This window comes from Dioscorea cayenensis, chromosome 9 (genome assembly GCF_009730915.1).
Source record: "Dioscorea cayenensis subsp. rotundata cultivar TDr96_F1 chromosome 9, TDr96_F1_v2_PseudoChromosome.rev07_lg8_w22 25.fasta, whole genome shotgun sequence".
NCBI classification, from domain to species: Eukaryota; Viridiplantae; Streptophyta; class Magnoliopsida; order Dioscoreales; family Dioscoreaceae; genus Dioscorea; species Dioscorea cayenensis.
Window position 1 is genome coordinate 265,443 of NC_052479.1, and position 24,389 is coordinate 289,831.

Below are 24,389 nucleotides of genomic sequence, written 5' to 3' on the forward strand. Positions count from 1 at the left end.
TTTCTCACTTTTTTAATGGTGGGAATTAAGTTTTTTAGGTATTTTTTGGATTGGGCTCCATTTCCATTCAACAATCTAACTTAGGGCACACAAGGCCACGGCCCATTTCCACAAGGGCTGCGAGAATGCAAAGCTCCTTTATATATATTTTTTTAAAATGCTTTACAAAAAGCAACATAACAAGCTCAAATTTTTTTCGAGAAAAAATTTAATATTTTAATTCAATACTCATTGAGCTTTTTATTTACTAATCGGGGCTAATTTAAATGGTAGAGATTCAAATCAATTAAGCAATAAGGCTTTTAGTACCTCGCTTCTACTAATAAATCGGAGAGTCAAAGACCCATAAAAAAAATTATAATTTTCTAATTTACTTTATCCATAAGTTATATCGTAAGATTAGATATAAATTTTTAAACTTATTCAACAGAAAGATTAATCGTGTCTCTTTATATGTATACCACTATTTAAATATTCTTAATAAGAAAACCACAATTTATTTATTTTTTTATTTTTGTCTATCTTTCGGTCAACAAAATGTTAAAAATGTTTTTCTTCTTTTTATAAAAAATTTCACTTTTTCAAAGTTGGACTGGGCTTGGCTTCAACTAAAGCATGGATTGCATGTGTACTTGATAGTTGATACTAAGTTTTGTCTTAATAAAAGGACAAAATTAAACGTCCAAACTTTAACGAAGACCTTTGACTAAACTTTGAACAAAGTTGACAATTTTAACGCCAACTTCAAATAATAAAATAAAATATCAACAATATGTATTTTTTTTAAGGAAAAATAAATCAGATTCTTTAAAATTAAAATTCAATATGGTAGTCACATAGCCCTTCTTTTTCACAATAAAAATGATGATATCTTGTGAATATATATATATATATATATATATTAGATTTTGGCAAAATTTAAACTTTTTGAATTTATTTAAAAGCAAAAGAAAAGAGTGATAAACAATGAGATATTTATAACAAATATCTACTAGAGATGCTGATTGATATTTGACTTAATATTTAGCATATGATTGTAATTCATCTTATCTTGTCCACACAAATTGATGAAACATATTTTTTATCAATTCTATAAAAAACCTTTTACAAAATATATATATATAGAAAGAAAGAAAGAAATTGAACAAGTCATAAATTATATTTGATTGAATGATTTGAATTTGTTAATCTTACATTTAATTTTTTAAAATAATTAAAGAAAAAATAATATAACAATGAAGACTGTAAAACATGGTCAATAAAAAACATACAATATTTTTATTAGAGTATTGTTATACAATTTTGACCATGAAACACGTGAAATTAACAAATACATTGAAAAATAAGATGATAAAAATGAATGTCTTTTTCACAAAAGAAATAAAACGAGGCTTGAGCATTGAATACAGCACTTTAGAGATAAGAGTATTTATGTATGTGGTCACAATTTATAGCTTTCAAGTTTTAATACCTCCTTTTCTTCAATAAATAAATATTTTATCATTTTTATTATCCCAAAACAAAAAACAAAAAAACAAAAAAAACATTTATTAGAGCAGTATGAGCTTGACCAAATCAAACTTTTGGTGAAATGAACCAAGAATGTCACAATAAAAAAACAGGGGACCATCACAGAGTTACTATATCTCTGTCATTCTCACTCTGTTTTGTTTTGTCACAATTTCATTGCCATCAATGCTTTTAATTTCATCCATAACTTTAAAGAAAGAAACACTGTTAACATAGATCTCACATATTCACTTTCTCTCTTTCTCAAACAAACATACAAGCACAAACTACATAACACCTTGATGCTAAATAGTTCATGTTCACAGAGTATGTCTCATAGAAAGTTAGAAACAGAGTCGGTGCCACACTTTCTATTGATCAAATTAAGTAAAGATCAGATTCCTGCCACTTGTTCAGTGTCATCATACTCTTCTTGCAATGATTTTAGGTCCTACATAACCAAACATTTAAATCAATTTCCATTATTTTTCTATTTTTTTTTCCCTCTATAAACACTTGTGTTAGTGGCTCTTGGGTCCCCTGTTTTTCTGAAAACAATATTGCAACAGTAATAGATATTGATGAATGATGACCATATTGACTGACTGATGAAATCTTTGGCTTATGATTAGTAAATCAAAGTTTCACATGAAATTCATGTTTCATAAATTTGAAGACCCCACAAACAGTAAATATGATTATAATGGAGAGAAGAGAGGAAAAGAGGATGAATGAAGACATAATACTTGCAAATCTTTCACTATCTTTGAACTAACTAGCAATAGAAGCAAAAACAGTTGTTTATAACTCATTGTGCTATCTTTTCTTCCAACCAAGGGCCCTGTGACACGTTGCATTGCAAAGAGTGACAGTAAAAAAAGGAAGGTTGCTAGTGCTTTCAGTTCAGGCCCCTCTGAAATTAATGAAAACAAATAAAACAAATGAAAAAAAAAAAAAATTTAAGTGGTTGGCTTGATTTGATAAAGGAAAAGAGAAGGAAAAAGGCATGGCATTTAAGATAAGTCAAGGTTGGTCTGTTTATTGAGAGCAAGTGGGGATGAGATTCCATGAATATGGTCTAAATGGTTAAAGACATGCATGTTGTTAAACCATATCTTTGTCAATATAATGTTTTGGTTTTGGGTGGGGGAGTACTCTGTTTTTGTTGCTTCTTATTTGCACAGCAGAAACAGATAGCATGTTATGTTCATTCATGGACTCCAAAAAGATCCAAATATGTATTGATGCATTGCTTCACGTGTCTGTTAGATTACTGTCTTGTATGTATTTTGATTTTGCGGCTCTTCTGTCATGTCAAACTTAAACACTTAGACAGATAGATAAATAGATGCATGAATATCTATATACATCAAACAACCAAACCAAACCATGCATGCATGTATATACCATGACTATCTACACACACACACACACACACACCAAAGTACCAAAATAAACAGGGTATTTGATCTATGTCAGTATATACAGAGACAAGTGTTTGTACGTATTCCAACAATTTAGAAGCAAATAATCTTTCAAGATACAACCATCTGGTTGGTATAACAGTTCTCTCCACCATTATTTGGATTCTGGAAAAAAAAAAGAAGAAGTTAATAATTAATAATAAAAAAAATTCAACACAATTTTTTTGGCTGCTCATGAGTCAAATCAAAGTTCAGAGGTGAAACAAGTGCATGAATGAAGAGAAAGAGCAATAATTTTAAATCAATTGAAAGACAAAAATATAGAGTCCTTACCGTCTGAAACTCGTTATTGTGTTTGAAGTCAAGTGCAAAACTATTGATTAGACACATAATTCCTTATAAAATTAGAATAAAACACATACGCACACAATTTTTTTCAACAATGAATTAAATAACATATAATGACTTGTTAATATATTGACACCAAATGTCTAATTAGAGTGTTGTTATCATACAAAATGACAAGTTTAAACTTTAACTCATACTAATTGAGATGCATTGGAGTACATATGCCAAACAACCTTCGGGTCTATTGGTACACGGGTCACCGACACATTTTTGGGAATTGTGAATAGTAGTTGTGTATGGGTGGTTCCAGCGCCCACGTGAGCGCGACCCCATCCCTACTTGTTTCACTGAAACTTATGCACGTCTCTGGGTCTCTAGTGGGTTCGCCCCGCTCCTCTTCCCAAAAAAAAAACATGATTTGTCTATTTTGTACATAAAACAAATAAACAAACAAACAAAAATCAAATAAGAACATTAACAACAATGCTCCATTAATCTTTTTACGAAATGTGAGTAAGCCATGTGTCAAGACTAATATACACAGATGTGAAGTTACTTTCTCAATAAATTTATACCTTCACTTTATATGAATTGAGGTTTGAATCCCAACAACAATACTCCATTAATTTTTTTAACGAAATGTGGATAAACGACACATCAAGAGTTTGCACAGACATAAAATTACCCTTTCAATAAATCTATACCTTCATTCAACATGAACTGAAATTTGAACAAATTTATTTTTTCGACATAATAGAAATATATTAGACATAAGAACTATTGCCAATAAACAAAGAGTCCACACTTCAAGAGTCTACATAGATATAAAATTACTTTTCAATAAATCTATTCTTTCATCTTACATTAACTAAAATTTGAAACTGTACTAAAATTTGAAACTGTTTGTTTTTTGAAAAGAATAAAAATATATTAGACATAACAACCAATGCCAATAAACGAAGAGTTAGTTGGCAATGCTACATTTATTTCTCTAGGTCCAATATAATTAAGAGTAGTTACATGAATGTAATAAAAAGACAAAAATGTCTATAAAGGATACTTAAGTCCTGTCCCTATCCAGCCATTACACTGCATGCAAACATCCAAAACATACGTTGTGTGCAGTGTGCCAACTTCCCCTTCACCCTCTTCCCCTCCCCTCCTCACACACACACACACACACACACACACAGAAGACTAAGTTAAATGTATCTGATCTTCATCCCCTCTTAATACCTACCAGCCTTGCATCCTATAATTCCCACCTATATATAATATATAATACATTATATTTAAACCAACATATCAATCCCTCTTCATTAATCTAAAATGTCGGCACTGAAAGAGTAGTATTAGATAGAGAAAATTAAGACTGGAATTGCCTACATTCAGACCACCATACACTCATTTTCTTAATTTTAATCAATTAAAAACCATCACTTGTATCATTGACTTATCATTATTTATATATCTCTTAATACTAAATAGCCGGCCACCACCTGCCTTAAACTAAGTAAAAATATTTTGCCAGCCTTTTATTTATTTATTTTTTGGCTGTTAGTTCATGCATGAAAAAAGAAATACTAAATCATTATTATTTTATAATTTTTTTTCATCTATAAAACCCTTCCCCAACCCTTCACCAAAGTTCACACAAACCCAAACAAACAAAGAAACCAAATAAACCAAAGAAACCAAACAATGAGAGAGATGTCATCTTCTTCTCCTCCTCCTCCTCCTCCTTCCTCTTGTGTCACTTTGCTATCCAAAACCAGAGTTTATCCTGAGAAAAGCTCAACAATGGAGGATCTCAAGCTCTCTGTCTCTGATCTCCCAATGTTATCTTGCCATTATATCCAAAAAGGCTTGATTTTTTCTCAACCACCAATTCCAATTCCTTTGCTTTTACCTCTTCTCACTCAATCTCTTGCAAAAGCTCTCACCTTTTTCCCCGCTCTCGCCGGCCGGTTAACTACCGGCGCCGACCACCGTATCTTCATCACCTGCAACGACGCCGGCGTCGACTTCATCCATGCCATAGCTCCCACTCTTGTCACCAGTGATGTTCTCCCATTCTCCTTCTCCGACGTACCTAAACATTTCAAACAATTCTTCACTCTAGACTACACTTTAAGCTATTCCGGCCACTTCCAGCCACTCTCCGGCTTCCAACTCACCGAACTCGCCGACGGCGCCATCTTCATCGGCGCCACCGTCAACCACGCCATCGTCGACGGAACTTCGTTCTGGAACTTCTTCAATGCATGGGCAGAGCTCTGCCGCACTGGCGGTTCTCTCATCGTCTCTAACCCACCGGACTTTCGCCGGACTTACTTCCCAGACTCCCAAGCCGTTCTCCAGTTCCCAGACTCCTCCGGCCCCAAGATCACATTCTCCGTTGACGATCCCATTCGTGAACGCATCTTCCATTTCTCCAGAGAATCCATAACCAAACTCAAAGCCAAAACAAACTCTAAACTCATCACCACCACCACCGCCACCACCACCACCACCGCCACTGCTACCCCAACCGCCACCGCCAACCATTCTCCGTTGGCTGAAATGTTTGGAAAACAAGTGCATGATAAGAAGAAGACAGAAGACCAAATCTCATCATTCCAATCACTGTGCGCTTTACTCTGGATATCAGTGACGCGTGCGCGTGCGCGCACAAAGAGACTGAGCGAAGAGACGTCGAGCACGACGTTCCGCATGGCGGTGAACTGCAGGCATAGGTTGGTGCCCACGGTGTCGCCGTACTACTTCGGCAATGCGATACAGAGCATACCAACGTCGGCGACGGTCAAAGACGTGGTTTCAAACGGGATCAAGTGGGTGGCCGGGCAGCTACACAAGAACGTGCAGGCTTACAACGATGAGAGAGTGAGGAAAGGAGTGGCGGAGTGGGAGATGGCGCCGAGGTGCTTCCCGTTGGGGAATCCCGACGGCGGAGGGATAACAATGGGGAGCTCGCCGAGGTTTCCGATGTATGACAATGACTTTGGGTGGGGGAAGCCATTGGCAGTGAGAAGTGGAAAAGCTAACAAATTTGATGGCAAGATATCAGCTTTTCCGGCGAGGGATGGTGATGGGAGTGTGGATTTGGAGGTGTGCTTGTCGCCGGAGACGATGGCCGGAATCTTGGAAGACGATGAGTTCATGCAGTATGTGTCTTTTCAGGACTTAATTTGCATGTAAAACAAAAGACATTATTATGATGAACAGGAAGGAAGGAATAAAAATTTGTTTTTGATTTTAATCTGAACTTTAATTTTTCTCTCTCTTTGTTTTTTTTTTTTAATTATTATTATTATTATTTAAATTAAAGTTGATTTGATGATATGGTTTGTGAACTGTGACCATTCTTTTTTATGGGTGAGAGAATTTGATCTTGGTGACCATTAATTCTTTCTTTTTGTTTTGACTGATTGATTCATTATTCTTTGTGCCTTTGAGTTTGTGGAATGAAGAATATGAATGTATATATATCTTTTGATTCTTTGTTTAAATTATTATACTTGTTCTTTTTTTATTGGTGTGTGTTTGGTTAAAGAGATAAATGCAGAAATAATTTATTTTTACAAATTTCTAAATAGGTAGCGAGATAAAGTTTTTATCTTGTTTTTTTCTTGTGTTAGTGGTGGAAAGACTTTTTTGCGAAGTAATAATTGATATTTCAGCCATTTCATTCATGTGTTTGTTTTAGAACATGAAAACTATTTGTCAACTCCTTATAAAAGTGGTAATCATTGATATTGTTTTCTTTTAGGAAAACATCACATCTTCTACTAGTTCATATATATATATATATAGATATATAGATATATATATATCTACATATCATACATGAATAGTAATAAAAAGAAAAGCATTGTTAAGCTATAATAATGTTAGAAATATAGAGAGGAACACATGGGCGGTGATGGGCAAAGGAAGAGTCATAAGGTGGCGAGGTGGTGAGCACGCGGAGCACGAGTGCGCTCAGTGATTCAAATCCAAATCTTAGGCCACAACCCACAAACAAATGAATGGCACGCCATCCCACAATTAATGTTTACTCTAATCATCACTCAATCTCAAAGTCTCAATCACACACACTTCCATCATCTTCAACACTCTGTTCAACCTCCATTCAGGACTTCATCTTCATCTTCATGGAGAGAAGAAAACAAAGAGTTTGTTCACTGGTTTTCATGGTTTTACTCATAATAATCCCTTGTCTTTGTCTTCTGATTCTACTCAGTTTAAGCCTTCCAGAAATAGCACCAGAAGAGAAGAGCATCAATGGTTTATACAGGAAAGTGATGGCTGGAACTGGGAGGAAGAGAGCAGTAAGTAGTGAAGTGAGTTTGGGCATGTTGGGAGAGATGATGGTTTCTATGTTGCCCAGTGATCTTGCTTTCACTGTGTTTGTCCCATCAGAAGCAGCCTTGGAGAGTATTCTCAAACTCAGAACTAGTGAAAGTTTAACCAAAGAGAAGATCAACAACACTTATGCTCTTCTTTCGAGAGTCATGGCTTTCTCTGCTGTTCCTCAACACTTGCCCTCTGCTTCTTTGCCTTTCAATGGAGAAATCTCATTTGATTCAGTGTCTGGGTTTAGACTTCATGTTTGGAGATCTCTTGATAAGACTCTGCTTGTTAACAATGTCAATTCTGAAAGAGTGGATCTCAGTAAGGATGAGATCATTGTACATGTTATTTCTGGTGTTCTCATGGATGTTGAGTTTGAGCAATCATTAGAATGAATGAATGAATGAACAGACTCACAACATTGATTCAAACTTGTTTTGTATTGAATATGAAATTCTGAACAAGATTGATCAGGTGTATGTGATCGCTGGTGACCGAAAAATTCTCCTGGCTAACCATTGGATGGGCCTAAGTAGTTGTGCTCTCTTTTTCCTCCAGAACCAGATAGCTGCATTGTATTGCTCATTTCGTATTTTTCGTGTGGCGGCATGCCAATCATACTTCTCCATCTCTTCTCGAGCAGCCCTGCCCATGGCTAGTCTGACTTCGTCGTTTGACAGCAGTTGTTCGAGCTTGCTCACACAATCGTCAAGGTCACCGGGAGTGTAGAGGATGCTGGTTTTGCCTTCTTGCTCCTCTGGAATGATGTCGGGTATCCCTCCAGCACGAGCAGCCACAACCGGAACACCAGATGCCATGGCCTCCAATACAACAAGTCCTAGAGTTTCGGATTCAGATGGCATTAGGAATATATCACCACTGGCATATGCCTGAGATAGCTCTTCGCCTAGAAGCATGCCCGTGAACACTGCTGGCATTCCCGCGAATATCTTCTCCAGCTCATTTCTGTGATGTTAGTGAAAATTGTATTTATATCGAAAAAGAATACTGAGCATTAGTTTCGGAGTGATTAATCAATAGAATAACTTGACTTGCCTATATGGTCCATCTCCTATGAATGCAATCCTTACTCCAGGCAGTCTATCCATAACCCTGGTAAGAAGCACATTACAATTGTCGACAGCAGGAAGGATGTGTGATTCAACTCATTGTACAATTCATGTATATTTTTAGACATGATGTATCAATATTTGAAAAATAACACATCAACAAACTGATTAAGCAGAACACACGAGTTGCTCGTAATTGATAAAATTAAGAACTAACCTTTTGAGGAAATCTAAGCTCTTCTCTACTCCCAGACGACCAACATGAATCAATAGTGGTTTTTCAGTTTCACCAGCACTGATGAGCAAACAAAGCTTTTACTTGACATGCAGACATATGCGTGGATACTTTGTGGGTGCATATATTTGGATTTTTTCTAGTTTCGATGAGCAGGGGCAGGAGCTACCTTAGCCTTTCACGCATTTCGTGACTCCGATATTGTGGATGGAAGCTTTCAGAGTCAACGCCCTTGTTCCACAGGCGTATTTTGTTTGCTGGAGATCAATAACACATTAACAACAAGAGCAGCACAAAATGATCTTTCGCTTGAACATGAAAATGAATTTACCTGCTGTGACACGAGCAGCTAGAAGATCCCTGCTGATGGCTGCCGAAGGGACTAGTGTAAGATCAGCAGCTCTATGAAGGAATTCTGGACGGTGAAAAGAGACAAGTTAACCATTCATATAAGTGACAGTGATCATTAATTGAATCAAGAAGAAACACATAGTACATACTTATGATCATCCACATAGGCTTCACCAACCAACTAAAGGTATATCTCGGAATGTAACTGAGCACAAGCACAAGAAAGTGTACGCAATTCAAGATTCTGGTAAAACTCCAAAAATCATGTATAAGAATTGCACTAAATCCTAAACCTTAATTTTCAACATTGCTAGACAGATTAAATTTTGTACCAATCTCCACTTGTTTTGGACTTCGATTATCATTCATGAACTAAAACAACTACATGTATTTGCTCATTGAAGTCAAGCATTCAACTCAAGCGCATTTGCTTGTTTTAATTATAATATCCATCAGTGGCTGAGAATTAAGAATCATCAAAATACAGTCAAATATGAGATGATGACATGATCAGCACTTACATGGGAACATGAGTGTGATACGACATTACTAGAGGTACGCAAAGCAACTTGGCAATTATTAGAGCACCAAAAACCTGGAATGTTTCAACAAGGTTAACCATACAATGCAACACAACATGATATTTATTAATCAGTTTTTATAGACATAATTACCATAATTCCAGGTGAAGAAGCATGTATTATATCTGGCTTGAACCTGGCAATTTCTGAAATAATTCGAGGGCTAAGGGCTAGTGACAATGGGACCTTTTTATACCATGGGCAGGGAAAGCTAGAAAGAAAAGAAAAAGAATATTAGTGAAGATAAAAGGAAGCAATGGAAATACTCAAGTTTAAGTTTAACAAATGAGATTTACCACAAATAGATTTTCATAATCAAGTTTATTGGAACTTCCACAAATAATTAAATGAGATTTATTACACAAGTACTTCCCCAATCTAACTTATCAGAAGCTAATAGTGATGGTAGTGAGCCTCCATCAGCTGGAAAAGGTCTCATGAATAATGTCTATCAATTCAGGAAATCCTCTTCAACAATGCCTCCTTATAAAGCTTGCATACTTAAATGAGCTTCTCAAGAAATACCTTTATCTCCAACAGTGTGTATACAATGAAGTCTCTAAATCATTACATGTGGAGTTAATTTTGTCCCCAACTGTGCATCTATGTTAAAAGTTTTTCTACCAAGGTGCTCATATATACTTCTAAGTGCATCAAGTATCAGTAGTTCTTGCATCAATGCAATAATATCTTCAAGGTCCTAAGTAAAAGAAAGAAACTAGAACATGAACAGAAATTGTCCTGACTGACCAAGTATCAGTAGTTCTTGCATCAATGCAATAATATCTTCAAGGTCCTAAGTAAAACAAAAGCCAGAACATGAACAGAAATCATCCTGACTGACCTCCATGAGCCAATTAATTTTGCTCCATAGAACTCTTGAGGCACTCCTTCGTGGGTTGTAACAACAATGACCTGCAGCAGGAGCCCATTTTTTTTCTTCTTAAATCGAATGGATTTAAAGGTTCTATTGAAATAAATTGCAACTTATTTTGATGCAAAACAAGGGCTCATTGTCTCCCATTAGGTACACATTCTGATTACATAGTCTTAGAAAGCAAGTAAACACAAAATATATAGCCAGAAGGAATTCAAACAATGAATTCAGTAGTTACAATTTATACTGTTTTTGTTTGAAAGGCAGGAGTACCTCATCTCCCATTTCCCTGAGATTCTTGATGAAATGCTGAAATCTGTTCTTATAACCAGAAACATATCTGCCAAAAATTGAAAAATAAAAAATAAAAAAAATCAATATTGCCCAATCAAAAGATAGCAAATACAAACTGATGAGAACATCAAAGTCATCATCTGCAAATAGTAATAGAGACATTTTCAAGACTAATGGCTTGCCAAATAATAAAAGTTCATATACCAAGACTAAAAAGCCACAAATCAATGCAAACAAAAAGGGCCTCTTTTTTTTCTCAGATTAGCAAATACAAACTAATGAGGACATCAAATACATCATTTACGAGTATCAAAAGAGACATTCAGGACTAACAAATAAATCAAAACTAAAACCACTAATCAATGCAAACAAAAGTTAAAAAAAAAACCAAAACTTCAAACTTTGAACAATGAAACAGAAACTAAGAAGCTCACGCGAAGGGGGAAGGCTCAACAAAGAGAGCAATGCGGCGGGGCTTAGAGTTCAGCTCGGCATCATCCAACAGCGGAGGCATCTCCTCTTCTTCATTCACCTCCCCACTGATCATCGTATTGCTCGCAAGGAGCTCTCTTTGCTTCAATGGATGCCTTGAAAGCAACGGCAAGGACCTTCTGGGAACGAAGGAAAGAGAAGAACAAAGGGAATAAGAGCAAGAACAAGGGTAAGGACGAGGAGGAGGAGGAGGATGAGGAGAGAAAGGAGAGAGATTTATGGAGAAGGAGATGGAATTCATGGTGGAGTTAGTGATTGATAGCATCAAAGATATGCGTAGTAGAATTCAAGCTTTTCAAAAGACGGCCCTTTGAACTGTCAATGGAATCCCATTCTTTTCAGATGGGTATATACTTTGGCATTTCTAATTTTTTTTTTTCTCATTAATTAATTAATTAATTTATTAATTTATATACTCATTCCGTTTATTTTTATCGGTCACAAATCCATGTTTTTTATCTGTTATTTTATAACATAAAAAAATATTTATTATATTTTTTTTTAAATTACTCTTAACACTCTATTCAACTCTCTTGTAAAAATTAAATATGAAAGAAAAATGTGAAGATATAAATTAGGGATAATTTTAAAAAAATAACTAATTTTTTATAAAATGTTGTGAAATAATTAAGTTTCTATATAACATTCAGGTAATATATTTACCTACTTCACACTCATTAAAAAAATCGGTTAAAGTTAGTTAATAATCTGAATTTTATAAAAAAATTCATTACTTTTTAAAACTATCTCTATTTATATGATTTAATGTTTAGTCGATTGTAATTTACTGAAAATTATATAAATATATTAAATTAAAAAATAAATTTAAAAAATTATTGAATATAATACAAAATTTCTAATGTGACAAATAAAAAGGAATAAAGAAGAGCTCTAAAATATAACAAATAAAAAAAACTGAGAGAGTATTTTATAATTTTTTTCAAAATATTAAAACGAAAAAGGTCAAAAATTAAAGTGACATTGCTCAAAGACACACAAAGCATATTGTATATGTCCATAAGAATTTCAAATATCCAAAAACATAAAAGTCTTCAAATGATGATTTGAGGTCATGCTTTGGAAGACTAAAGATATTTCTTTGTGGTAGCGGAAATGAAAGATACCGGCTTTCGGTGGGAACCAGTGGTCGGAAAAAATCTAGAAAAATAAAAAAAATTGCAAAAGTCGCTATTTCTACACATATATTAAAAAAAAATATAAAATATAGGGTAGAATCATCCGAATGACTTTCATTCTACAATAATAATTTTAAAATAACACTGGTAGTTAAAGAGTAATTCACCATAAAATATATATATAAAATACTGTACCTTAGAACTTAGTACTATTTATTTGACGGTGCTTTTTGCATTTGTAAAAAAAAAAAACTAAAATTATGTGTAATTATCGTATCTTTACACCTAACAAAAATACTCTAGAGATAATCTTCAAAATGTTGGTTTAAGGAAAAAGGCAAAACAAAGTTTTTTTTTTTCCTAAAATAATCTCAACTTTTCAAGGTCCACATGAAAGAAAAACTATACTAGGCATATATATATATATATATATATATATATATAGCTAGTTTCAGATTTTTTGTGGAAGGTTACTCATGCAAAAATCTTATGTAAAAGTTCAATAAAATAATACCATGGTTTCTTGGATTAAGTAGCCATAATTTCTAGAAAATTTAAAATCTTATCAATCAACCTTAACACATAATTTTTATCATGTTAAAAAATAATAACAATAAAAGTTCCATGCAAGTATACCACATTCACACACCACATCAATCAAACAGTCACTTGTTGTAGCAGAAGACTTGGGTGAACTTTTCGTATTGATGAAAACAAAAGACAATCTGAAATTGTATTCTCATTTAGAGAATTTCAAATTAAAAAAAAAAAATTAAATTCAAACAAGTTCAGCAAAACTTGATGACAAATATCAGAACATTCAATCATGCTTTCTATACCGAAGGATCTAGACTCCAAGATAATCAACAGGACCTGGAACGGCAACATGAGGTTTTCCAACCTTCACGCGAATGGCAGATATCTGTGGAATCTTGAGCAGAGTAGTGTTTGCAATCAGATGAGCCACTGATTCCAAAAGATTCTGTGAAGAGCCTTCCACAATTTCTTTAACAATCCTGTGCCGAGAAGAGATAATTCCAGTTATATAACCTTCTAATGAACATAATTGAATTGAATCACATTTTGCAAGGTTATAAAACATGGTGTCTCTGATAAAAAAGAACATGCTTATCTCTTGGTTCCCCACAGCTGCCGATAGGCACCAGCATCATCTAAATGAAGCTTCACAGAAAATCAAGTGCTCACTCAACTTCCTTAGCGCTAGAGAATCTACCTCTGCTGGCGATCATGACACTGGTGCTGCTCTGGAGTAGGTGTTCCTGTTGTTTGTCTAAGCAGGCCTGAGATGTCTGTTGACACCTCTTGTCTCCTTAGTTCCTCTTTTTTCCTGTTTGTTTTCTTCTTCTTCTTCTTCCTCCCTCACCCCTGGTGAGAGTTGACTTTCCTATTGTACCATGCTTTTCTTTTGTACTGTTGTTTTTCTTTAATAAATTTGTGGTTTATCCACTTTTATCAAAAAAAATAAAAAAATAAAAAAAATAATGAGCTTGCAACTTATGCACATTGCTCATGTCGAAGAACAATATTAAATGTTTCAGTATGATTCTATCAGTAGGTGAACTTACCTGGTTTTTCCATCTAATAGTTGAATTGTTTATGTACTTGAAATAAGGTCGATTGCCGGTTTGCATTTAGAATCTTAGATCACCTTTGGCCTGAACTAGACTGTTACTAGTTGTACAATAAATTCGAAAGAACAGAAATTTGAACAAGAAAAAGGTCATCATCTGCATACAAATTGTTTCATATGATTAAAGATTCTGAAGATGCATGGAGAAACAAGGCTAAGACCAAATCAAAGACAGGATGAAAAATGAATTATATATATTTGTAACTTGTAAGGCAACAGAGGAAGGCCAATCCTTCCAAGATAAACAAGCAAAAACTGCGACTTTCATTCATAACCTTAATTTCAGCATTACATTTCTATAAGTTTTACACTTTTTCAGTAAGCACTAGAAAAATATTGGATCAAAAGGTTTCAAAGACTCACATTTACTAGAGATAAATAAAACAAAAATTTGTGATTAAACAAGAGAAAATGTAACTTCTTCTATCATGTTAAGCAAATTCAAGTCTGTAAAAATTTAATTTTCATAAAGGCAACAACAACACGTAGTATCTTAGCATACTCATGGAGATCAACTGTCATAACCTTTTAAATCTTTATTTTTTATTTTGTTTTTTTAATTACAACCACTAATAAAAAAAAAGTAAGAATTTTATGTATCCTCTTATTCAAATTCAATGACTTGCATCACTAAACATGTTGTTGTTGTTATTATTATTATCATTATTATTATTTTTAAATCATGTGTAAATTTAAGTAATTAAAAGTATAATCAAAAGTAGCCTAACATTTACCTAATAAACAATTACTACAAGTGAATCTAGGCCCAGAATAAAAATAAATAAAAAAAAAGAAAAAAGAAAAAAGCGAAAATGATATTAACTTGTGAGAGGTGTCATTCGTTGATGTTATTTTGTAGTCCCATGTTTTCAAAGGTTAAAAGTTGCAAACAATAAAAATTTATTTTAATACATTTCAAATACAAATTAACTCGAATCAATAAAACCCGAAAAGATAAAATAAAATTGCTAAGATCATAACAATTATGTATAATTACAAAAAATAATCAATATCTAATTATCCTATAATATAATTAATTTGGTGGTCACTGCGGAAAGCTTTACAGATATCATCAATGAACTCGTAACTCTAAACCCTTATCGCTACATAGGAAAATAACATGAACCTCTAATGTTTGTCTCATTAGTTTGGATTGATTTGCATAAATGGGACAATGAAATATTCGCATATACTTGGTAGGCAAACCACAAGGCCATGAGAACTCTTTTTGAGAGGCTAGTTCTATCAATGAGGATCACGTTCAACTGTTATTTATTCTTATCTTTTATAACATGGATAGTGGAACTTGTGTTTCATCCTTAGTGAAGGGGACAGTGTACAGCTGAACTAGGCTGTATTTAAAAGCCCCAAAAAATATTTATTTAAAAAATAAGAAAAATTGCATGAAATGGCACTATGGTGGACACCTCCGCCACATCGGAGTTATTATATTGTCTATTTCCAAGAGCATGTTTTGGTTGTTTTTTTAAAGCCTGAAAGTGGTTTTTTATAAAATTAAGCACTTCTAGGTTTTAAAAATTATGTTTGTATTAATTTTTAAACAAAAGTTGAAGCTGTAAAAAAAAGTTAAAATACAGTTTTTTTTTCATAAGCTACTCAACAGGTGCTTTTGAGAAAAGCACTTCTGAAAAGTTGTTTTGTGGGTTGTAAAATTACTAACTTAACCTTATGCTTTTCTAAAGTTTCTCCGTTCTTCAGCCCTAATAATACATTAAATTATAATAATAATACCAATAATAATAATGATAATTAATAATAATTATTATTATTGTAATAATCATTATTATAATCATAATACATTAAGTTATAATTATTATTATTATTATTATTATTATTATTATTGTAACTGTAATAACAATAATATTAATAAATAAATAAATAATAATAATAATACATTAAGTTATTATTATTATTATTATTATTATTATTAATGTTTTCATTATAATTATTAATAGTAATAGTAACTCAATAAAAACTCAATGAATACCTACTTTAGTAATTTGTCATTTCTAAAAATCAGTTTAAAAAGCCACATCCAAATAACTTCACACATATAAACTAATAAAAGTGATTTTGCATTATTTTACTCAAACATAAAATACTTAAAAACACTTAAGTTATTCTTAAAAGTGCTTAAAAAAAAATCATGATAACCATGTTTGGTTGGAAAACTCGTATTACATAGTAATCAACTTGGTAATGTTTTAAATTTTCTAAAATACCATTGTGTCTACCATTTTATTCAAATTTAAATTTAAAATAAAATAAAATTTTCGATAAAAAAAATTAAATTTTCAAAGTTAAACATATTCCCAAAATAATGTTATTTAAATTTAAATTTTTCTATTCAAAAAATAAGTATGAAAATTATTATTTTTAAACAAAGGGCATATTTGTTTAAAAATGTTTCAGATTATCACCCACTTAATAATCCAACATAGTCACTTATTTTTTGTGGTAATGAGATTATCAAATTTTTTAGTAATCTTCCAAAGTTAGTAATCTGTGATTACCAACAATATTATCATCACTATCAATCCAAACGTGGTACATAACATACAATAATATTTTCACATTACCGCGAACCAAACGCCCATTTAAGTTATTTTTAAAAGTACTTAAAAAAAAACTTAAAAACACTTATTTTACTCTTAAAAAGTACTTTTAAAAACCTTCTGCAAACAAGCCCTCCTTACGCTGTATATCTCCTCCTCTTCCGAAGGAGTTCTAGGGTTTCTGATCCCCTATTCGGCGATCCATCGCTCAATTGATCGAGGGTTTTCCTAGTTTTTTCGGAGTCATGGCGACGCAGCAAGCGCCGGTGATGGATCCTGCGTTGCTGGACGATATCATCAATCGGTTGCTCGAGGTGCGCACGGCCCGACCTGGGAAGCAGGTGCAGCTCTCGGAAGCGGAGATCCGGCAGCTCTGCGTCGTTTCTCGCGAAATCTTTATCAGTCAACCCAATCTCCTCGAGCTTGAAGCCCCCATTAAGATCTGCGGTCAGTTTCCTTGTTTTCTACCCATCGTTTGTCTATTTGATTGATCCAGTTGGGTGTTTGATTCTTGTAATTGTTCTCGCCGTGCCTTATCTTCATTTTCTTTGTTTGATTTCCTGCAAAAAAAAAACAAAAAAACAAAAAAAAACTTTAATTTTCTCTTTTATTTTTTCTTTTTGTTCGTGATGCTAATTTGGGTGGGAGAGCTCGTGAGAGTGATCACTTGAGAAGGGATGACACCTAATCATATCAAAAGGATGGATTTTCTGGTTAAAGTTTGATCTTTTATTTGAACTGTCTTTCCACTGGGAAGAAGATGGTGAGATGAATTTGGTGAAATTGTCTGATGTTCTTTAGTGTATTGCAGTACACTTTTATTTTTTCGGTTTGAAGGTGTATTTGATTTGATATGACTTGGATGCTATAATTGTTGGCAAAGCTGCAAAGTTCTGCTTATAAAATCCAATGTAATTAATATTGCTTATATGCTTGTTTGATTTTCTATTGCTTTTGTTCTTACTGTGTGTACATGGGCTGTTCACTATCCATACGTGTCAGGAAAACTGAGTGTTTGTTATCTGATTTGAAAATAAGAGATATTTTATCAAATGTCTGTCAGTTCTCATATTTAGATAATAGCACAAATGCATCAGACATGATTTTGTTTTTGAAGAACCATCATCATTTCCCATAGTGCTCCGAGCCTTGAAAGTCCACAAGGTTTGCTTGCTATGAATTCTTATTGCACGAAGTTGTTAATAGTACTGCAATTTTATGTCCATTAGAATAATTAATGGTGCTGCATTCTTCATCTTCATTAGGTTTTCGTTTCATTTTACTCTTTGATTTTTGGTGGATTCTTTTGTTGGGGGAGGGTAGGGTCTATTTTCTTATCAAGGGGATGGTGCATGCATATGTCTTTTAAAGCAGGCCATAGGTAGGAGTTGGAATGAATAAGTGCGCATTTTATGGTTTATTAGGAACAAAAGCACTTTGGAAGTTTGCAACAGTAACCGTTTCTATGCATGCATGCTTATGTATAAGCAATTCATCCTTGTTTATCATCTATAAGACACCTATTTAAGCCGGAAAGAGAAAATACTTGATACAATTAGTATTGAGAAGTGTGGTTATGCATAGATGATTGTTTGGCTAAAATTTTGATTCCATGAATTGCACTTAAGCTGTTATGTCCAGACACATCTTTATAGGCTTTAACTTAAGAATAATGTTGGGTATCATGACATGGGTTGTTGTTTGTGAAATTGTTATGGGGTGGCATTGATGAAAAGACTTTTTTGCATGTATCTAAGGTAAACATCAAGTATGATTTTGTTCCATTGACAAGATGTGTGATTTGGCTGTTGTCCTGACCCCATACCAAACTATGGTATCAGAGATTTCCTATGGAGTGACCTCCAACTCCAAACACATGTCTCCTGCTTCTAAGGTTTGCTCAAACAAATTCCTGAATTAAAACTCATATGGTAATAACTCACTTTGAAACAATACAACAAATGCTTTTTGTGTGAAAATTGACTGTACCATACAAGTGAATCTGCACCATTTATTCTGTCATGTCTCTCATTTATGTTTATGTTTAATTTTTGAATACATACTTTCCAGACTAAGAACATCATTGATACTAGATAATAGTGTCTCAAATATGATCCTACTTTTTCCCTCAGTTCAGAATGTATACAATGTTGTCCTACTAATATCTTGGCGTTCTGGTGATGAATTCTTTTTTCACTAACCTTCTGTATTCTAATTACTTTGCCTGGATTTTCAGGTGACATACATGGCCAATACAGTGACCTTTTAAGGCTTTTTGAATACGGTGGCTTTCCTCCTGATGCCAATTATTTATTCTTAGGCGATTATGTGGATCGGGGTAAACAAAGCTTGGAAACAATATGTCTTCTTCTTGCATATAAAATCAAATACCCAGAGAACTTCTTCCTTCTGAGAGGGAATCATGAATGCGCTTCTATAAACAGGATATATGGATTTTATGATGAATGTAAACGGCGGTTTAACGTCAGGCTCTGGAAGGTCTTTACTGATTGTTTTAACTGCCTCCCTGTAGCCGCTCTTATAGATGACAAAATACTCTGCATGCATGGTGGCCTGTCTCCTGATCTTTCAAACTTGGATCAAATAAAGAGCCTAAGCCGCCCAACTGATGTTCCAGACACTGGTTTGCTCTGTGACTTACTTTGGTCAGATCCTGGGAGAGACGTACAGGGGTGGGGAATGAATGATAGAGGTGTTTCTTATACCTTTGGTACCGATAAGGTGTCAGAATTCTTAACAAAGCATGATCTAGATCTTGTGTGCCGAGCTCATCAGGTTACATGCCTACATGTCTAAATCTATTGTCAGTCATTGGTGTTCCTATGTGAAACTTTGTTTTTGTGCAGGTTGTTGAGGATGGTTATGAGTTTTTTGCTGATAGACAACTTGTTACCATATTCTCTGCTCCAAATTACTGTGGTGAATTTGACAATGCTGGTGCCATGATGAGTGTTGATGAAACATTGATGTGTTCTTTCCAAATACTCAAACCCGCAGAGAAGAAGACCAAATTTATGATGTCGACTAAAATATGATGTCAGGGAAACCTGGTTTTCGCTACTCTGGTTAAGGTGATTTAAACCCTTATCATTTTACTCTTGCATATTTGACCACAGAAATCTTGATTAAGCTAATGCATGTTGTGATTATGATGGCAATAAAAGACTTGACATCTTGCTCTTTAATGAACATTCATAAAGGTGCCTTTTTTTTTCAGGCCTCATCCATGTTTTATGTTTAAGGTGTATATGTTAAAAAAAGTAGAACTTTATATGCTGTGGTTTAAACATGCATATTTGCATCAATAGTACTGTACTAAATCATTGCCGCATTAACATTAGGGAGGTTATCTTCGTTTGTCTGAGAATTAAATCCTCTATGATTGACAGTTTCCCAGCTATCTGTTGCAACAAAAGGTTAGGATCCCAATGGAAATAGGGAGTTGATTTTAGGTTTCTTAGGCTTCACCATATATTTATGGAAGCTGGATCCCATGCCAAGAGTTTTTTTCTACAAAGTTGCAAAATGTATTTTAAATATTTCATATTGTCTGCAATCCTACGTAAACAATGTGTCGTGTGCTGTGGTAGAAAACTTCACATTCTTTGAGGTGTAGATTTGTTGAGTTTTGAAATAATAAATTTGCTATTCTTTTGTTAGCATTAATAATCACTCCTGGTCATCACATTCTGATACTGAGTAAATGCTTATGGTGTTGACAAACTTAATTATCCATCTCATAGGGCTCGTGATAATACCGAGTGATTTGAAACAATTTAAAAGCATAAATTGATTGTTTGAATGGGAATTATTCACTTGCATGCTAAGCCTAATATATGACCTAGGCCCTGATTTTTGTTCGACTTCATATGCACTTCATATTGCACAACAAGGTTCAGGTAATGATCTATTCTTCCCCCTATTTATTTTATTTGTGGTTCTTTGTTTCTTGTGATGAATTTCTCTGTGATTAATCCCTCCATAAATGAGTACCTGATTGCATTTTTAATGTGATCATACTTGATAGGCATGATATAATTGAGATGTGTCACAACACTATCCAGTAAGGTTATATATCAAGTATGAGCTAAAATGATGATGTGGAAATCAATATACGATGATCACAAAACATTCCTATGAGATTCATGCTCTTTGATGTTAATGAAATTTTAACCATGAATGACGGATTTCACACGCTGTAGTACAATAGATTTTTCGGATTTGATACTTGAGAAACTTTTGAAAGTTCCAAGAATGGCAACAATGGAATTTAAGCAGGCTAGTGACATGCGTAAGAGCAACACATGAAATCATATTTTGCACATGCAAGGATAATTTCATGGATGCATTATCTGTGCACGGTACTTGATTGGTTTCCTTGTATTCCCCTTAGTTGGTATCATTCTCCTTTCAATTCCTTGAATAAAACACCCGGTACCGGTACGGTACCGATCAAATTCTTATCATTTATTTTGCCAAACATATTGCAGAATGTTTTTCACTCAATGACTGTGGAAGGACACACTATAGAGGGTGCGGTGCGGAGCTAAGTAGCAGTGAAGTCAGCAGATGAAAAGAGGTCAATGAGCCGGAAAATGAATCACTTGTGACCTGAAAGAAGGATGGAAGGATTGGATGTTTATTTGAGAACAATCAATTCTTTTGTATGGCAAAAGCCAGAATGTTTTGAGTTTCCTTTTGAGTGTGTGGAACCTTATGCTGCTACTGTACATACTCTTGCTGTAAAGGCCTAAGTAAACCACTTGTGCTCCTTCAACATTCTCATTCTCAATTAACTTTCTTGTTTTCTCTTCCATATGTTCATCATGTTTGGTCTCTCTGTTTATAATGTTCTTTTCCCCGTCTTCTTAGCATCCAATTTGTTCTGTTGTGCTGGGATTTTAATTTAAATATGCTTCCGTTTTGATGTAGTGTTTTATTTAATAACAATAATTAATTCTGACAAAGTACAATACAATTAAATTCCAATTAATTCATAACAAATTATTCTAACTAATCATACCAACTAATAATTATTGCATTACCCAATCAACATGTGTAATGTTTTTAACAAAATTTATGCATGCATGCATATATACCCAAAATCATTCTAGTGTATATATATTAATATTTAATAGTTGTTTTAAGGTGTGAAACAATTGTGCATAATTATATAATTTTATAGGGGTGTTTGTACAAAAAGAATCATCTTCTATAATTTGAAACGATGTTCATGTTCTTCAGCAATGTTCTAAACGCGCGCCACCAAAGTACAAAAACCCAAGACCATCCTCCATCGATCTCTCCATCTCTTCTCCCAATCCCGATCACCAGCATCCCAATGGCTATCCAATCCCTAATCCCCAATCTCCTCCTCCTTCTCCTCCTCCCAGCCCTCCCCTTTTCCCTCTCCGACTACGTCCTCTACAGCGGCGAAGTCCTCACCCCCGGCCAAAACCTCACCAATGGCGATTTCCAGCTTTCTCTCCAACCCAATTGCGAGCTCATCATTACCGACGCTGTGAAAACCATCTGGCGTGCCAACACCTCCGGCCAGGGCTCCGATTGCTACCTCGGCTTCAAACACAACGGCGAGCTCGTCGTCCGCCACGGCGTCCACTACATCCTCTGGTCCTCCGGCGTGAAATCCAAAAAAGGTAAGTACGCTCTCCTCCTCGATTCCAACGGCAAGCTCAACATCTTCGGCCAGAGACGCTGGATTAGCAACAACCAAAAGGTTTTGGGGGAAAACAACATGAGAACAGTGATCACAACTGAGTATGTTCTTCATTCCGGCCATCGATTGAATCCTGGGAAACACCTCAGTTATCAAAATTTGACCTTTGGGTTGTCCCATTGCAATCTGGTGATCAACGACACGGATTCGGGGAGGATTTTGTGGCAAACTAATACGAAAGCTCGTGGGTGCTATGTTCAATTGGATGCGAATGGGGAGCTGACAGTGAAGCATTCAAAGCAGAGGTTGTGGAGTAGTAACAAGAGAGGTGATAATGGAGCTTATATTGGAGTTCTTAGATATGATGGTAGGTTTGGTGTTTATGGTCCTTTGCTTTGGGACAGTGATAAGAAGGATACTGTTGATGCTTTGGATTTTAATGGAGGTTTTGTGGGTGATGATGATGATGATGTTCAGGTTCTGTAGTTTTGTGTTTTTTTTTCTTTTTCTTTTTTTTTTTAAATATAAATGTTTGGTGGTGGTGGTGAAGAGAGTTACTTGGTGAATAAGTAGTGGGATTTGTGTTTATCAAATAAGATTAATTATATATATATATATATTTTTTAAGACTTTTTGTGCGTGTGGTTATATATGCTTTTTTTTTTTTAATGGAAAAATATATTATTTTTAAAAGAAAAGATGGATTGAGGTAAAGAAAAATTACATGAATCATTCATTTGGGAATTTTTCTTTTCGACAAGTGCGCCTCACAGGAGCGATGTAAAGGAATAAAAAGAATAATAGACAGATAGAAAAATACACTATTATAGTGATTTGATGGAGGTTTTATAAATTGGAAGACTTGAACTTGAATTTTTCTTGAGATGCGAATTTTACATAAATATATATATATATTTGGAAAAACAGTTTTTAATTATATGTTTGTAAAAGCATATGTTTTGGTTTGTGCACTGGTATTACATTTGTTTATTACTCCTCTGTCGTGGTTAACCGAATCTCACGTACCAATAAAATTAGTTATTTTACTAAATTTTATAAAAAATTAGTTATTTTTTCAAAATTATCCTTAATTTATATCTCCACATTTCTCTCATATTTAATTCTAAGAAGAGAATTAAAAAAATGTTAAGAGTAATTTTGAAAAAAAAAAAATACTTATTAGAAAATGACAGATAAAAAGAAACATGGATTTGTGATAGAAAAAAACTGATAGAGTAGAATATTATTTAGAAATGTGAAGTAATAAAACTCTTAATCTTTTAAAATGATAAAAACTAAATTAAATAATGTAAAAAAATGTATTTATTGATTAATAAACTATACTAAATCTTATAAACTATTATGGTGCGTAATAAAAATTATTGGATCATGTTATTATAGATGATATTAATTGAACTTAAGAAATGAGAAGCCACAGATTATTTTTTCTTTTCTAATTAATAAACTTTTAAAAACTACTCGTTTTACATGCCATTCAAAGAGTATACGCAATAATAAAAATTAGGGGATCACTCTCGTTTCACATGCCATTCAAATAGTAGCCATGCTGATAGCTTCTCACAGCTCAGTAGACCTGTGCTCTCAAACGGCGACTTTCGTCTACTCAGCTGTTTTATCTTATTTGTGACTTTTTTTTCTCTCTTTTCCAGTTGTATTTGCCTCACCCATGGTGAAAGTTTCTGTACCTTATTCTTCTGATGTGTTTGTTTTATGTCTGTTTATGTTGGTTCTTTTCAATAAAGCAGTGGTTTATCAACTTTTTATCAAAAAAAT

At 33.9% G+C, this 24,389-nt stretch overlaps 5 protein-coding genes across 5 annotated transcripts; 4 read left to right on the plus strand and 1 right to left on the minus strand.

The window, feature by feature from the left end:
• The first annotated feature begins 4,925 nt into the window (after window positions 1–4,925).
• LOC120269502 (protein ENHANCED PSEUDOMONAS SUSCEPTIBILITY 1-like) lies at window positions 4,926–6,546 on the plus strand. The gene has a single exon (XM_039276836.1). It carries the CDS (start codon window positions 4,983–4,985, stop codon window positions 6,477–6,479), a length of 1,497 nt encoding a protein of 498 aa, XP_039132770.1. The 5' UTR covers window positions 4,926–4,982; the 3' UTR covers window positions 6,480–6,546.
• Window positions 6,547–7,155: 609 nt separating this feature from the next.
• Window positions 7,156–8,053, plus strand: LOC120269314. The gene has a single exon (XM_039276649.1). It carries the CDS (start codon window positions 7,310–7,312, stop codon window positions 8,027–8,029), a length of 720 nt encoding a protein of 239 aa, XP_039132583.1. The 5' UTR covers window positions 7,156–7,309; the 3' UTR covers window positions 8,030–8,053.
• Window positions 8,035–11,846, minus strand: LOC120269313 (sulfoquinovosyl transferase SQD2-like). The gene is made up of 11 exons (XM_039276648.1): window positions 11,477–11,846; window positions 11,022–11,088; window positions 10,716–10,786; window positions 9,965–10,082; window positions 9,812–9,885; window positions 9,440–9,495; window positions 9,271–9,354; window positions 9,109–9,196; window positions 8,922–8,999; window positions 8,691–8,747; window positions 8,035–8,600 (listed from the first exon to the last, which is right to left on the minus strand). The coding sequence occupies exons 1-11, from the start codon at window positions 11,797–11,799 to the stop codon at window positions 8,105–8,107; spliced, it is 1,512 nt and encodes a 503-aa protein (XP_039132582.1). The 5' UTR covers window positions 11,800–11,846; the 3' UTR covers window positions 8,035–8,104.
• A 5,168-nt stretch (window positions 11,847–17,014) lies between these two features.
• LOC120269437 (serine/threonine-protein phosphatase PP1) lies at window positions 17,015–21,737 on the plus strand. The gene is made up of 4 exons (XM_039276768.1): window positions 17,015–17,344; window positions 19,134–19,693; window positions 19,765–19,989; window positions 21,409–21,737. The coding sequence occupies exons 1-3, from the start codon at window positions 17,143–17,145 to the stop codon at window positions 19,951–19,953; spliced, it is 951 nt and encodes a 316-aa protein (XP_039132702.1). The 5' UTR covers window positions 17,015–17,142; the 3' UTR covers window positions 19,954–19,989; window positions 21,409–21,737.
• Window positions 21,738–22,259: 522 nt separating this feature from the next.
• Window positions 22,260–23,081, plus strand: LOC120269048 (mannose-specific lectin CEA-like). Its single transcript, XM_039276336.1, has one exon. It carries the CDS (start codon window positions 22,260–22,262, stop codon window positions 23,079–23,081), a length of 822 nt encoding a protein of 273 aa, XP_039132270.1.
• The last annotated feature ends 1,308 nt before the right edge of the window (window positions 23,082–24,389 follow it).

Excerpts from the sequence above, each read along its gene's own strand:
- LOC120269502 (XM_039276836.1), top strand. The coding sequence starts at position 4,983 with ATGAGAGAGATGTCATCTTCTTCTCCTCCTCCTCCTCCTCCTTCCTCT.
- LOC120269314 (XM_039276649.1), top strand. The coding sequence starts at position 7,310 with ATGGCACGCCATCCCACAATTAATGTTTACTCTAATCATCACTCAATC.
- LOC120269313 (XM_039276648.1), bottom strand. The coding sequence starts at position 11,799 with ATGCTATCAATCACTAACTCCACCATGAATTCCATCTCCTTCTCCATA. Across the intron at positions 10,083-10,715 it reads AAATTAATTGGCTCATGGAG|CTTTCCCTGCCCATGGTATA; the intron begins GTCAGTCAGGAT and ends TTTTCTTTCTAG. Across the intron at positions 9,197-9,270 it reads AGCTGCTCGTGTCACAGCAG|CAAACAAAATACGCCTGTGG; the intron begins GTAAATTCATTT and ends ATTGATCTCCAG.
- LOC120269437 (XM_039276768.1), top strand. The coding sequence starts at position 17,143 with ATGGCGACGCAGCAAGCGCCGGTGATGGATCCTGCGTTGCTGGACGAT. Across the intron at positions 17,345-19,133 it reads AGCCCCCATTAAGATCTGCG|GTGACATACATGGCCAATAC; the intron begins GTCAGTTTCCTT and ends CTGGATTTTCAG. Across the intron at positions 19,694-19,764 it reads TTGTGTGCCGAGCTCATCAG|GTTGTTGAGGATGGTTATGA; the intron begins GTTACATGCCTA and ends GTTTTTGTGCAG.
- LOC120269048 (XM_039276336.1), top strand. The coding sequence starts at position 22,260 with ATGGCTATCCAATCCCTAATCCCCAATCTCCTCCTCCTTCTCCTCCTC.